At 56.3% G+C, this 15542-nt stretch overlaps 1 protein-coding gene across 1 annotated transcript in view; it reads right to left on the reverse strand.

Moving 5' to 3' along the window:
* MIPOL1 (mirror-image polydactyly 1) overlaps positions 1-15542 on the reverse strand; it is a 561381-nt gene that overhangs the window by 16149 nt on the left and 529690 nt on the right. Inside the window, exon 8 of the mRNA XM_086937912.1 lies at positions 15235-15465. Within this exon, the coding sequence (XP_086794038.1) occupies positions 15235-15465 (231 nt within the window). The remainder of the gene's footprint in view (positions 1-15234; positions 15466-15542) is intronic.

A 15542-nucleotide genomic window follows, 5' to 3' on the forward strand; every position in this document is an offset into this window, starting at 1 on the left:
GGACCCGCGCAGCGGGTCCGGCAAGTTGTAGAATCTTCCCCGCAAATCCAACGGCGACAGGCAGCAAGAACGAGGGAGCCTCCACGCAGAGTTCCAGCAAATCCAGTGAGCAAGGTTGGGTGTGATACAAGTGGGACACCAGCCGGTGCCCAACTAACACACTCGGGGAAGGAACAAACAGGTGAATTTTAGGCAAATTAAGGCAGTCAGGATATCATAAATTATACACAGACAATCCAAAATATACACATATGCAAATAATAGTATCACAAGATAAATAAGCATTTAGTGTATAAAAGTTGACGACGTTTCGAACCCTATTCTAATTCAAGGTTCATCTTCAGGACAACACAACATTGCCTAACAATTATATATATACAGAATGCCCGCACCAGGAGCGCCGGAGTAGGCTGAGTGGTGCGCAAGATAGTTACGTAATGGCCACTCCCGATAGCCGCTAGTGCGAGGCGTAGATAACCGGGCAATTCAGTAGATAGATGAGTCGGGTCCTCAATGGCGGTCCTTGTAGTGCGTGGGAAAACCTCACGATCCATGGGCACTCGGTGGTGCACACTAGTGCTTGAGGGTATGCACTGGCACTCAGTGATGCACACTGATACTCGAGGGTATGCACTGGCACCCAGTGGTGCACACTGATACTCGAGGGTATGCACTGGCACCCAGTGGTGCATACTGGTACTCGAGGGTATGCACTGGTACTCAAGGGTATGCACTGGTACTCAGTGGTGCACACTGATACTTGAGGGTATGCACTGGCACTCAGTGGTGCATACTGGTACTCGAGGGTATGCACTGGCACTCAGTGGTGCACACCGTTACTTGAGGGTCTGCACAGGTATTCGAGGGTGTGCACTGGTACTCGAGGGTATGCTCTGGTATTCAGTGGTGCACACTGGTACTTGAGGGTATGCACTGGAACTCAGTGGTGCATACTGGTACTCGAGGGTATGCACTGGCACTCAGTGGTGCACACCGTTACTTGAGGGTCTGCACAGGTATTCGAGGGTGCACTGGTACTCGAGGGTGTGCACTGGAACTCAGTGGTGCACACTGGTACTCGAGGGTATGCACTGGAACTCAGTGGTGCACACTGGTACTCGAGGGTATGCGCTGGTACTCGATGGTATGCACGGGCACTCAGTGGTGCACACTGGTACTCGAGGGTATGCGCTGGCACTCAGTGGTGCATACTGGTACTTGAGGGTGTGCACTGGTACAGTAAGAGTTGCCCAAACATCCCTGGTACACACTAGCAGTCAGCTGTCGGCAGTGTCCCCCCCCTCCCCCCCGTGCCCACTTTCTCAAAACCAGCCCCCTGGCAGCAGGCTGGGAGACTGCCACACAGAGGCGTGTGTGGCAGTGGGAGTCACCACACACTCGAAGGTAGCTGTGGGTGCTGCCACAACCCCACTGGCTCACACTGCCACCCTTGCCCACTGGCACCATGGTGAAATTGTCCTTGAATCTGTGATTAATCGTGTTTTTTGTCCTTTTACCCCTCCTTGATGCCAATCGTGTATTTATGTCCTTCCTTCCATACTATGGTAAAGCGCTCTGATATCCCTCGGGATCTTCTTCGCGCTAGATGAACCTTTGTAAATAAATAAGCAAGCTGTGGGTGCTGCCATCGACTGGGAGCCGAGCGCGAGCGCTGCCTCTGGCACAGTGTACGCAGGTCCTGGGCGCTGCCAAGCATTCCCGCAGCCACACGCACGAGGCCATCTGAGGGTGGTGCCACCTACCCACTGGCACAATCTGAGGGTCCAAACCAATGACACAAGCAGAGACCTCTGCGGGGGGCTGCCAGGGTGCCACCCTCTCCGCTGGCACCGACTGGCACTCGGGCAGGGGAGGGGCCGCTCCGAGCTGAAGGGTTAGAATTCTCTCTGGATTAAATATCAGGCATCAGCTGGGCCAGGCGCGCGTTTCATGCCCGGGGCGGCCCTGGCACATTCCTCGGTCCCCACAGGAGCCCTGGGGTGTCCACAGACCGTCTAAGCCGAGCCTGGCACCGGCGGCGGGGAGGGGGCAGGGGTACCCAGGTACGACCTGCCGAGGCGCGCCCTGTGCCACTCAGCTTTACCCTCTCTCTTTCAACTGAATAGTTTTCCTAGGAGGTAAAACTCTCGTATCTGTAGCAAAGGAGGAACAAGAAGAAATCAAACATGAGAGGAGAATAGAACTTTATTAAACACACCCCACGGTGCCAGCCCCCCCCCCCCCCCCCCGCGAATAACATGCCACACCTGGCCTCTCTGCGTCAGTGGAAGCCTCCACCCCGTGGCCTCTCCTCTAAGCCCTACCATGCCACACCTGGCCTCTCTGCGTCAGTGGAAGCCTCCACCCCGTGGCCTCTCGTCTAACCCCTAACGCCACACCTGGCCTCTCTGCGTCAGTGGAAGCCACCACCCCGTGGCCTCTCCTCTAAGCCCTAACATGCCGCACCTGGCCTCTGGTCTAACCCCTAACGCCACACCTGGCCTCTCTGCGTCAGTGGAAGCCTCCACCCCGTGGCCTCTCGTCTAACCCCTAACGCCACACCTGGCCTCTCTGCGTCAGTGGAAGCCTCAACACCGTGGCCTCTGGTCTAACCCCTTACGCCACACCTGGCCTCTCTGCGTCAGTGGAAGCCTGCACCCCGTGGCCTCTCCTCTAACCCCTACCATGCCGCACATGGCCTCTCGGCGTCAGTGGAAGCCACCACCCCGTGGCCTCTCGTCTAACCCCTAACATGCCGCACCTGGCCTCTCTGCGTCAGTGGAAGCCTGCACCCCGTTGCCAACACAACTTAAATTACATATTTCATGCTAGGAGGTCACAGTAAGAGTATGAAGCTTTATAAATATTAAAAAAGAATTTAAAAGCACTTATTTTTTAAGATATTTTTTTCATAATTTTTTTTTTTAATAAAACCAATCATTTTTGATAATTCCACATATGAAAAGCAAGGACAGGAGCTGGGGCCCTTCTTATAAAGATACGAAGCACAGAAGCCTAACTTGAAACATGTTAGGCGGGAAACCTGAGGGTCGGCCGAGCAAGGGGGAGAGGCCTCCGGGTGAGGGCCCTCTCCTCAGATCGTACGGACGAGCAACCACCCCCCTACAGATGGACACCACACAAAGATAGGTTCTTAACTCTTTTATCAGTACTCTTTGGCAGGTTATCGTAACGACACAGTAGAAACGGGATTCGAGGATCCCCTTGAACTTAGTCTCTGTGGGAAAGGGGTAGCGGGACAGTCTTGGTACCGGTCTGGTACAGGGATGTCTTGCGGACAGCTCTCAATCCTGGAGCTGGAAGGTGCTTCGGTAGGGGCCGCGGCAGCGCCAGCAGGACCCTAAAGATGGTTCACGAAGATGAGCCGCGGCAGCGCCAGCAGGACTCCAAGGAGGGTTCACGAAGATGAGCCGCGGCAGCGCCAGCAGGACTCCCAGGATGGTTCACGAAGATGAGCCGCAGCAGCGCCAGCAGGACTCCAAGGATGGTTCACGAAGACGAGCCGCGGCAGCGCCAGCAGGACTCCAAGGATGGTTCACGAAGATGAGCCGCGGCAGCGCCAGCAGGACTCCAAGGATGGTTCACGAAGATGAGCCGCGGCAGCGCCAGCAGGACTCCAAGGATGGTTCACGAAGATGAGCCGCGGCAGCGCCAGCAGGACTCCAAGGATGGTTCACGAAGATGAGCTGCGGCAGCGCCAGCAGGACTCCAAGGATGGTTCAGTAAGATGAGCCGCGGCAGCGCCAGCAGGACTCCAAGGACAGCTTCACGAAGATGGGCTGCGGCAGCGCCAGCAGGACCCCAAGGTAGTTGCAAGAAGATGAGTTTGTCTCGGTGTCTCTCGACTCCAGGATACAACTGCCGACCTGCTCCGGAGCTGTCCCAGTTATAGGTCTGGAGCCCTTTGATGTCCGGACCCTCGCACTGGGAGGTCGGGGGGTCCGGGATGTGCGAGTCCAGACACCCAGCAGGGGTGTGGAGCCAGCACCCAGGGAGGCTGGGGGTGATCAAAACCAGGCAAATGGGGGACCATCGAAACTCCTTCCCCCATTGACTCGTCAAGTGGTCTCTTTACCCCCTGGTCGGATCGTGGTGCCTCGATGTCGGGGCTTTGCTGGGCCTGTGGCTGGGGTCGGGCCGAGGCCACGAGGCCTGGTCGTGGAGGGTCCAAGATGGCGGCTGGGCCGGAGACGATGGTCCGAGAAAGGGTCCGGGCCAGCCGAGAGGGTTGAGGAGATGAGGTCGAGTTCTGTCGGGGGAGAGTTGGGGGCGGCACTCGTGGAAGGTGAACAGGGGTCGAGGTAGTCCGGGAACCGCCATGCGGGAGGAGTGGGGCCACACCACGAGGCCCTGTCCAACACGCGTCCCCCCCAGCTGAAGGCAGGGAGAGTCACCCATCTTCTTGGGTATTCTCCTCGCCAAGGCGGAAGAAGCGGGAGAGGCCGTCTGCGTTGGCGTGGTCGTTGCCTGGGCGATGCTCCACAGTGAAGTCCATCCCTTGCAGGGAGATGGACCAACGCAACAGCTTCGGATTCTCCCCTCGCATCTACATCAGCCATTGCAGAGGTCGGTGGTCAGTTTGTACCCGGAAGTGGGTGCCGAAGAGATAGGGTCGGAGCTTCTTGAGGGCCCACACCACGGCGAAGGCCTCCCGCTCAATGGTGCTCCAGCGCTGTTCTCGGGCCAGCAGACGTCGGCTAATGAAGGCTACTGGCTGGTCAATTCCCTCTGCGTTGATTTGGGAGAGGACTGATCCTACGCCGTGATCGGAGGCATCGGTCTGTACTATGAATTCCCGGCTGTAGTCGGGGGCTTGGAGCACGGGGGCTGTGCACATTGCTGTCTTGAGGGTCTCAAAGGCGGCCTGACACTCAGGGGTCCAGAGTACCTTTGGTGGGTGCTTCTTTGACGTGAGTTCTGTAAGGGGGCCCACAATGCTGCCGTAGTCTTTCACGAAGCGCCGGTAATATCCTGTGAGCCCCAGGAAGGCTCGGACCTCTGTTTGGGTGACCGGGGGTTCCCAGGCCCGGATGGCGGCGATCTTGGGTTGGAGGTGGGCCACCTGGCCACTTCCCACCTGGTGCCCCAGGTAGGTCACGGATCCTTGGCCGATTTGGCACTTGCTGGCTTTTATTTTTAGTCCTGCCCGTCGGAGGGCGGCCAAGACCTCCTGGAGGTGTTGGAGGTGGTCGGCCCAGTGGAGACTGTACAATGCAATATCGTCTAGGTAGGCAGCGCTGAACTCCTCGAGCCCCGCCAGCACCTTATTCACTAGTCTCTGGAACGTGGCGGGGGGGTTTTTCATCCCGAAGGGCATCACCTTGAAGTGGTAGTGGCCATCTGGGGTGGAGAAGGCGGATCGCTCCTGGGCGCCCGGGGTGAGGCCGATCTGCCAGTAGCCCGCAGTTAGGTCGAGGGTGCTCAGGTAGCGGGCGGCCCCCAGGCGGTCGATCAGTTCATCAGCCCGAGGGATGGGGTGAGCGTCTGTTCAGGTGACGGCGTTCAAGCCCCGGTAGTCCACACAAAATCTGAGTTCGGGGGCGACGCCAGGGGCGGCGGCCTTGGGGACCAGCACGACTGGGCTGGCCCATGGGCTGTCGGAGGGCTCGATCACTCCTAGAGCCAGCATCTTGGACACTTCCGACTGGATGCAGGCGCGTACCCGATCGGGAACTCAGTAGGCCCGGTGCCGTATAGGTGCGCTATCCCCGGTGTCGACATCGTGGAGGCACCATGGGGTGACCCCGGGGGTGAGTGAGAATAGATCGGCAAATTGTTGTAATAAGTTCTGGCAGCCTTGGCGTTGTGCTGGGGTCAGGGTTGAAGAGAGGTTGACTCCTTCCAAGGAGCCGTCTTTTTCGAGGGTCTTCAGGAGGTCAGGTAGGGGCTCGGAGTCCTCTTCAGCCCCACTGTCGGTAGCCATCAGGAGACTAAGTTCTGAGCGAACAAAGTGAGGCTTAAGTCGGTTGGCATGGAGGACCCGGAGGGGGTTCCTGGGGGACTCCATGTCCACCAGGTAGGTGACAGGCCCCTTGCGCTCCACCACTTTGAAGGGCCCCGTCCATTTGTCCTGGAGGGCGCATGGTTCCACCGGGGACATGACCCAGACCTGTTGCCCCGGCTCGAACTCAATAGACGAGGTGTTTTGATCATACCACCGTTTCATGTCTTCTTGGCTGGCTTCGAGGTTGGCTTTGGCAAGTTCCCTGAACCGCCGAGTCTGGTTCCTGAGGGTCAGGAGGTACCGGTACACATCAGGAGGAGCATTCTAGGTGGTCACCTCCCATCCTTCTTTGACCAGACTTAGGGGACCCCGGACGGGGTGCCCATACAATAGTTCAAAGGGGCTGAATCCCAGGGACTTCTGTGGGACCTCCCGGTAGGCAAATAGGAGGCAGGGCAGCAACACGTCCCATTGGCGTCGTAAGGGCTCCGCCAGACCCATGATCATACCCTTGAGGGTGCGATTGAAGCGTTCCACCAGTCCGTTCCCTTGCGGGTGGTAGGGGGTCGTGAATTTGTATGTGACCCCGCACTGTTGCCATAGGGACTTCATGTATCGGGAGATGAAGTTCGTGCCCCGATCACTGACGACTTCTCGGGGGAAGCCCACCCGTGAGAAGATCCCCATTAGGGCTCGGCCCACCACGGGCGCTGTCACGGTCCGGAGAGGTATGGCCTCGGGATAACGGGTGGCATGGTCCACCAGGACGAGTATGAATCGGTGACCTTGCGATGTCCGGGGCTCCAGGGGCCCCACAATGTCAATCCCTACCCGCTCAAAGGGAGTGTTGACGACTGGAAAGGGTTGCAGGGGGACTTTTAGTTTTCTGCCGCTCTTCCCGCTGGCCTGGCAGGTGGGGCAGGCTCGGCAGTGGTTGATCACATCGTTCCTCATCTTGGGCCAGTAGAAATGGGTCACCAGGCGGCTGTAGGTTTTGTCCTGCCCCAGGTGCCCGGCGAGAGGTACATCATGAGCCAGGTTCAGGAGGAAGTCTCTGAATCGGAGGCGGACTACCAGCACCCGGCTGGCCCCTAGCTCGGCAATCTTCTGTTCGCTGTAGAGAAGCTCATTGTCCCAATAGACCCAGTGAGCCCCCGAGGCATCCCCTGCGCTCTGGGCTGTGGCTTGCTGTTGGATCCCCTCGAGGGAGGGACACGTTTTTTGACCTTGGCGGAACTGTTCTTGAGTGGGGCCACCTTCCTGGCGCCACTGGGCCAGCTCCGGGAGGTCGCAGAGTGGGTCATGTTCTTCGTCGTTGGGTCCCGGTGGACCGGGTTTGGGGGTGGTGTTTTCCGTGACTACGGGCGGTGGAGGTTCGGGCCACTCGGGTTCTTCAGTGGAGGGGTTGGCGCGGGCGGCCATGGAGCGGGTCGTCGACCAGGCCCATTCAGGGAGGCCAAGCATCCCCAGGTGCTCTCTCCGCTCAACGGCAGACCAGGGGAGCTCTTGAGGTCGTTCCCCAGGAGGCAGTCTACGGGGGCATCGTCTCGGACGGTCACTTTCAGCATGCCCGACACTCCCCCCCATTCAAAGGGGACGCGGGTCATCTGGCACAGGCTTTCAGAGTTATCCGCGGACCGTACCGGGCATAGCACATTGGGCAGGATTTGATCCGGAGTCACCAGATGGCAACGGACGGCCGTTACACTGGCTCCCGTGTCACGGAGGACTTCGGCCCGGTGTCCATTAATGGTGACCCACTGGCTGTACTTCTGCTTATTGGCCGGGATGGGGGCCCGTGGGACCATGTCTCTTTCGCCCAGACATACCAGGGACATGGCTGCGGGTTCCCACTCGGGCGGGTACGGTTCACCGTCTTCGACTTCTTCTTCGCCTTGTTCCTCCCCTAGGGAGACGGCGGTGATCTGGCGGGTTAGCGGACCCGGGGGGTTGGATGGTTGGTTTCTCGGACAGTTGGGGTCATTGGTGTAATGACCGGGTTGCTGGCATTTGTGGCATATAACGTTGGAGCGGAGTCCTGGCCGTGCTGGAGGGCTTCCTCTCCCGGCCAGGGATGGGGGAGTGCTGGTGGGAGGCACCGTGGCGGTGTCCCGACCCCGGCCCTGGCCTCCTCCTCGCAGACGGTGGGATCCCTGGGAGGCTCGGCCTTGGTCTCCCGCCCAGTTCCGGGGGACCCGGGTGCTCTCCCATCGATCCGCTTCAATGGCGAGTTTCCGGGGCTCGGTCAGTTTACTGTCGAGGAGATGCTGCCTTAGTTCGACGAAACAGTTATTGGAGAGGTGTTCCCATACGATGAGATTGAACAATTGTTCGCAGGTGGTGACCTGGCTGCACTTGATCCACCCTTCTAGGCCTCTGCTAAAAAAAGTTCAGATATTCTACCCAGGTGGTACCGGGGACCCTTTTACAGTCTCGGAATCGCTGCCGGTACATCTCGGGGGTGAGCCCATAGCGAGTGAGGAGAGCGGCTTTCATATGCTAGTAGGAGGTCATCTCCGCGTCGGGGAGCTGTAGCAGGGCATCTCTCCCTTCGTTGACGAATCTCCCCCACAACCCGGCCCCCCAGTCTTTTCGCGGAACCCGGTGGGAGGTCATGGCTACCTCGTAGTCCTTAAACCATTGCTGGATGTCGTCGTTCTTGTAGTACTCTCGGACGACATCTTTGGGGATGCGGACCTTGGCGTCCGGAGCGGGAGTGGAGCCCTGGTTCTCGGAGACGCCGAGGTCCTTGTTTTGTTTCCTAATTTCTAGTTCCTTTAAACCGCGCTCGTGTTCGTACGCGAGCTTCTTCTCCTCCAGCTCCCTCTGGCTTTTTTTCTCTTCCAGGTCTCCCTGTAATCGTAGTTGTTCAAGGGCTATCTTCTTTACGGCCAGTTTCAGTTCCCCATCTAAGCGGAGTCTAGCCAGTTCCAACTAGTGGAGCCGGCTCCTCTCTCGTTCTCGGGCATCCTCGTGAGAGAGGCCCGTGTTCCTCTCCTCCTCGGGGGTTGCAAGGTTCTCAGTGATTGCAATGTTTTCGTTTTGGGGAGGCGACGCTCCCGTCTCCACCCAAGTCTGCAGGGCCTGCTTGAGGTCGTCTTTGGTGCTTAGTCCTGTGGTAGCGATACCCAAGTCTATGCAGAATTGCTTTAATTCCTTGTGGCTGTAGTCTTCCAGCCGTTCCATCTGGAATTTCGCGGTTGTTCCGGTTTCTTTCGTCGTCATGGTCGCTGTGTGTTTTTCGTTTGTAATGGGGCGAGTTACTCTCCGTACAATTTGCGTCGGCTCGAATCGCGCCGCTGGCCACCAATGTTAGACGGGAAACCTGAGGGTCGGCCGAGCAAGGGGGAGAGGCCTCCGGGTGAGGGCCCTCTCCTCAGATCGTACGGACGAGCAACCACCCCCTTACAGATGGACACCACACAAAGATAGGTTCTTAACTCTTTTATCAGTACTCTTTGTCAGGTTATCGTAACGATACAGTAGAAACGGGATTCTAGGATCCCCTTGAACTTAGTCTCTGTGGGAAAGGGGTAGCGGGACAGTCTTGGTACCGGTCTGGTACAGGGATGTCTTGCGGACAGCTCTCAATCCTCGAGCTGGAAGGTGCTTCGGTAGGGGCCGCGGCAGCGCCAGCAGGACCCTAAAGATGGTTCAAGAAGATGGGCCGCGGCAGCGCCAGCAGGACCCCAAGGATGGTTCACGAAGATGAGCCGCGGCAGCGCCAGCAGGACTCCAAGGAGGGTTCACGAAGATGAGCCGCGGCAGCGCCAGCAGGACTCCCAGGATGGTTCACGAAGATGAGCCGCGGCAGCGCCAGCAGGACTCCAAGGAGTGTTCACGAAGATGAGCCGCGGCAGCGCCAGCAGGACTCCAAGGATGGTTTACGAAGATGAGCCGCGGCAGAGCCAGCAGGACTCCAAGGACAGCTTCACGAAGATGGGCAGCGTCAGCGCCAGCAGGACCCCAAGGTAGTTGCAAGAAGATGAGTTTGTCTCGGTGTCTCTCGACTCCAGGATACAACTGCCGACCTGCTCCGGAGCTGTCCCAGTTATAGGTCTGGTGTCCTTTGATGTCTGGACCCTCGCACTGGGAGGTCGGGGGGTCCGGGATGTGCGAGTCCAGACACCCAGCAGGGGTGTGGAGCCAGCACCCAGGGAGGCTGGGGGTGATCAAAACCAGGCAAATGGGGGACCATCGAAACTCCTTCCCCCATTGACTCGTCAAGTGGTCTCTTTACCCCCTGGTCGGATCGTGGTGCCTCGATGTCGGGGCTTTGCTGGGCCTGTGGCTGGGGTCGGGCCGAGGCCACGAGGCCTGGTCGTGGAGGGTCCAAGATGGCGGCTGGGCCGGAGACGATGGTCCGAGAAAGGGTCCGGGCCAGCCGAGAGGGTTGAGGAGATGAGGTCGAGTTCTGTCGGGGGAGAGCTGGGGGCGGCCCGGAGGGGCGGCACTCGTGGAAGGTGCCGCTCTTGGTCGGAGAACAGGGGTCGAGGTAGTCCGGGACCCGCCATGCGGGAGGAGTGGGGCCACGCCACGAGGCCCTGTCCAACAAAACATGAAAAGTTTTGCGCCACTTTTTAAGAGGACAATTATTCAACAGCAGAACCAACCTACAGGTACCCCACACACCCCTAGGGGAAGCATGGACCAAGCAGAAGTAATGTCTAGAGCCAAGGAAGCCCCCTACAGGCACACCACACATCCCAAGGGGCAGCGTGGACCAGACAGAAGTAATGCCCAGAGCCAGGGAGGCCCCCTACAGGCATCCCACACATCCCTAGGGGCAGCGTGGACCAGGCAGAAGTAATGCCCAGAGCCAGGGAGGCCCCCTACAGGCATCCCACACATCAAAATGTGTTAAATATTGCAGGGATTTGTTAGCATGAGCTGAAAGCCATTTTGTATTTCTGGCAGCCATCTTGTTTGCCATGTGCTGTCATGTGCTCGCCATGTGCTCTGTCCTCCCTCAGTGTTGACTGCTCTTGTAATCTGCCTAGAAACGAACTACATTTAGCATCTTTCACCTTCGCACATGCTCAGTTGAGCTTGCAGCTGTTCTTGCAACTGTTCCTAGTCTGTAAATGTCAGGATGTGTTCACCAGAATTAGCAACTGTTAGCTCCTCCCACTTTGTATAGCAAGCAGATCTTGTATGCCCATATTAGTCATTTTGCATGCTTACATGTGCCAGGACTGCCCCTTGGTCTTATGCTGACTATGTAACCCTAAGCATATATAAGGTGTCTGTTTTCTGTACTCCTTAGACTGCCTCATTCATTTGCTAAGGTTTCTGTGTGACATAGTCTCCCTCATTTGAGGTTAATAAAGAGGTTATTTTTATATTTCAGCTTCTGTGCCAATTTCTTCTTTGTTGGTTTAAAAGGACCGAGTATCAGTGGGACCCCTGAGAAGGTTTCTGTTTTCTTCAAATGGCGCTCCAACATGGACCTCATCAGAGAAGTGGCTATCTGAGGGAGTGATCTTGTCAGGAGACAGAAATCTACTGAGGAGGACAGGACAGGACTCCACTAAGGAGGTACTCTGTGCACGGAGATTCTGGGGATTCTCTGTCTCTGCAGCCCAGTATATTTCTGATCTTCCTGATTTTGATCCTCCACATGATGTCACTCCTGACTGAGAACCTTTTTGGTGTGAGTATTCTAAAAAAGACCGTTAGGTCATTCAGAACTTGGAGTTAGAATTTGGACAACCATTTGTTTGGTAAGAGTTGTTCTGCGGCACTTGCTGTTGGTGTTTGATGCCTTGGATTGGTAAGGTAGTTTAGTAACGCTTACAGTGGCTTTGGATTAGTATGATTGGCCAATATTTGTATTTGTATGTATGTAATATGTAAATAGCAATTTATATAGGAAGGTAATGAGGAGATTTTTCTCTGTTTTGAATTGATTTGAACGGCACACAGTACGAGAGTACCTTAAGTGCTACTTTAGTTATAATACTGCATATTTTGCAGTATTTTTGGCATGCCTGTTTCAAGCACACATCGAAGAATGTGTTGCTTTTTGGAGGCGGGCCCTTCTTATAAAGATACAAAGGACAGGAGGCGGGGCCCTCCTTATAAAGGGACAGAGGACAGGAGGCGGGTCCCTTCTTATAAAGATACAGAGGACAGGAGGCGGGCCCTCCTTTTAAACTGACAGAGGACAGGAGGCGGGCCCTCCTTATAAAGATACAGAGGACAGGAGGCGGGGCCCCTCCCTCTAAAGGTATGTGGAAGGGGGGCAGGGGCAGCTTCCAGCAGTATAACCTGCTGGCCTTTCCATTGAAATGCCCTGGGAACAGCCGCCCGCCTTCCATACATGTCTATAATACAATCTGCAAACAGATTAGGCAGTCAGCGCTGCACAGGGAGTGTTTGCACAGAGCTGGGGCTAGTGGGACCCCCCCACCTCCCCCACCCAGCATGTCAAGGAAGCATTCCGGGGCAGGCGGGTGGCTGAGGGTCACACATGGCGGCAGTCTGCAGCTCAGTCACTGTCTACACTTGATACAGACACAGGAGGATGCACAGGTCTGTGTAAAGGAGACAGACAGCTGCAGGCCCATGTATGCACACCTGGACTTTGCATATCTGTCTCAACGGTGCATCCTACCCATGCCTGTACACATGCTTGTGCAGTGTGTCTGGTTAGGAGCCTTGATATGGGTGCCCTTACAGAAGGTGAGTGTGCGCATGTGCACCTGCATGTCCACGTGCTCGAACACGTGCTCTGGTGTCAGTCACCCCATCCTGATCCAATGCCTACATCACATCGGAATCCAAGGACACGCACTCCTGGCTGGACGGAGCAGTCAGTCAGCCTGGCACCGCACACCTCGGACGCCCACAACCTCATCTGGGGGGTTCCGCAGGGATCCTCCCTGAGCCCGCCCCTCTTCAACGCATACATGACCCGTCTGGCAGCATCATCCGCGCTGAGGACATCAACGTCTTCGCTTACACGGCGTTAAATTCCTGCAGCACTGAAATCACTGACTGTATGAAGACCAGGACGACCAGAACCGTGATCTTTAGGAAAAGCAGATCACCACGGGGCTCCATCTCGTGGCCAACAGAGCTAGGACCGACAGTCAGCACCACCACTCACGCCAAGAACCTCAAGATCAGACGGCAAACTCAACATGACCCTGCAAGCCAAGGCCATCACCGCCTCATGCTTCCACACCCTGACGATGCAGAGCAAGGTTTTCAATCAGCACCAGGAGAACCGTCACACACGCCCTGGTCGCAGCCAAGGTAGACAAGAGGAACTCCTCCTATGCCGGGTTCAACAAAAAAACTCACCAGAAGGCTGCAGACAATTCACAACCCTGCGGCCAGAATGACTCTCAACCTCCCACGCTGACCCGGCGGCCAGAATAACTCTCAACCTCCCACGCTGAACTCGCATCACTCACCGGAGGGCAGTAACCACACTCCCAATGCAGGATAAAAGGCTGTCCTATTGTTAAGACCAGAATGTTACCAGTACTCCAAGTAAATTCATTGGGTTTGCAGGCCCTTAATAGAAGTTAGAGAAAGAATATGTGGACACTTGCGTTTCTAAGGCACCAGATGGGGGTCCGCACTTTTAGGATCTTGGGCTCGTGCCATGCTTCATCATAGGACTTGCTCATCGGGCCGGCGCTGCAATGCCTGACGGACACTCGTAAACTGGCTCTTTATCGGAGATCTTTTATTCCAAAGCCATTTTGTAAAGTGTAGACAAGTGTTGCAAGGTTTAGGTGCGTCGGGATGGTGGTGTTAAAATAGACCAAGTCGTTCTCTAAAGCAAGTTCTAATGAGTGAGGCTACTTGTCTTGTTAAAAACAGTGGTGGCGAGACGTAGAGACATAAACTCTGGTAGCCCTAAGAAGTCATAGATCGACATGTTCTTGTCTAGTCTGTCAACAAATGATCGGGAGCCGGCAGAGAGGGTGTGGGACCTTCGGTGCAACCGTCCCTATGGCACAGGCGCTAAACGAGCGCTCTCTCTGCCTTTACTTGAGGAGGCCTGGGAGCCACCGACTTGTGTCGGCACTTTATAAGGTACACCAGAATCAGATTTTATTTGGGATTGGATTACCCCTGATACTAACCTGTCTTCCAACCGCTGAGTCGACGATACAATTTTCTTCGGTCCTGAAGAATTGCCATTTGATCCTCACTCACCCGCAGGAAGTGCTCCCACTCTGAGCTCCCTGTGCTCACGAGGAGCTGCTCCCCTTCAGCTTCCTGCGCTCACCAGCAAGAGGTGCTCCCCTCTGAGTTCCCTGCACTAACCAGATGGGGGTGTTCCTACTCTGAGCTCCCTGCGCTCGCCAGGAGGAGGGTCTCTCTCTCTGAGCTCCCTGTGTTCCCCAGCAAGAATTTTGCCTCTCCTTTCACCCAGCAGGAGGCACTCTCCCAAAGCTCCTCAGCAGTAGTACAGCAGTCACTCCTTGCATGCAGGGACTGATAGTTCCTTTGGGTTTAGCAGGAACTCTCTCTCTCTCTCAGATCCCCACCAGGGATACAGCAGTCTATCCTTGCATGCAGGGAGTGATAGTTCATTTGGGGTCAGCAGGAAGCTCTCTCTCTCTTCCTCTTCCTCTCTCTCTCTCTCTCTCTCCCTCTCTCTCCTTCTCTCTCTCTCTCTCTCCCTCCTCTCCCTATCTCTCTCTCTCTCTCCTTCTCTCTCTCTCTCTCTCTCTCTCTCTCTCTCTCTCTCTCTCTCCCTCTCTCTCCTTCTCTCTCTCTCCCTCCTCTCCCTCTCTCTCTCTCTCTCTCTCTCTCTCTCTCCCTCTCTCTCCTTCTCTCTCTCTCTCTCTCTCTCTCCCTCCTCTCCCTCTCTCTCTCTCTCTCTCCCTCTCTCTCCTTCTCTCTCTCTCTCTCTCCCTCCGTCTCTCTCTCCCTCCTCTCCCTCTCTCTCCTTCTCTCTCTCTCTCTCTCTCCCTCCTCTCCCTCTCTCTCTCTCTCTCTCTCTCTCTCCTTCTCTCTCTCTCTCTCTCTCTCCCCCTCTCTCTCCTTCTCTCTCTCTCCCTCCTCTCCCTCTCTCCCTCTCTCTCTCTCTCTCTCTCTCTCTCTCTCTCTCTCTCTCTCTCCTTCTCTCTCTCTCTCTTCTCTCTTCCTCTCCCTCTCTCTCTCTCTCTTCCTCTCTCTCTCTCTCTCTCTCTCTCTCACCCCCACCAGGGGTACAGCAGGCACTCTTTGCACTCAGTGAGTACGACGTCCTGATGGTTCCCCGCATGCTGTGGAGGTACATACCACACACTGAGGCCACTTACCTCTGCACCTTCTCTTCCGCTGCCTGTGCTGCTGCCTCTGCCTGCTGCAGCCTCGCGTGAAGGGTGGCCCTTTCGCACACCACCTGCTGGGCCTGTGCTGCTAGCGCCTCATTCTGCTGCTGGGTGATTAGCGCCACCTGCTCACGGTTCTTCAGGGCTTCCTCGTAGGTGTGCATGGCGACCTCGAACTGTTCTTTCAGAATCACCTCCTGCGACAACGACTGGTGCAAACTGTGAGAGAGAGAAGGGGGTTCACAAGGGAGAACAGAACGGTGCTTCCTGTCACAGAACCCAATCATGAAAGAACC

Source organism: Lissotriton vulgaris, chromosome 9 (assembly GCF_964263255.1).
Source record: "Lissotriton vulgaris chromosome 9, aLisVul1.2, whole genome shotgun sequence".
Classification (NCBI taxonomy): Eukaryota; Metazoa; Chordata; class Amphibia; order Caudata; family Salamandridae; genus Lissotriton; species Lissotriton vulgaris.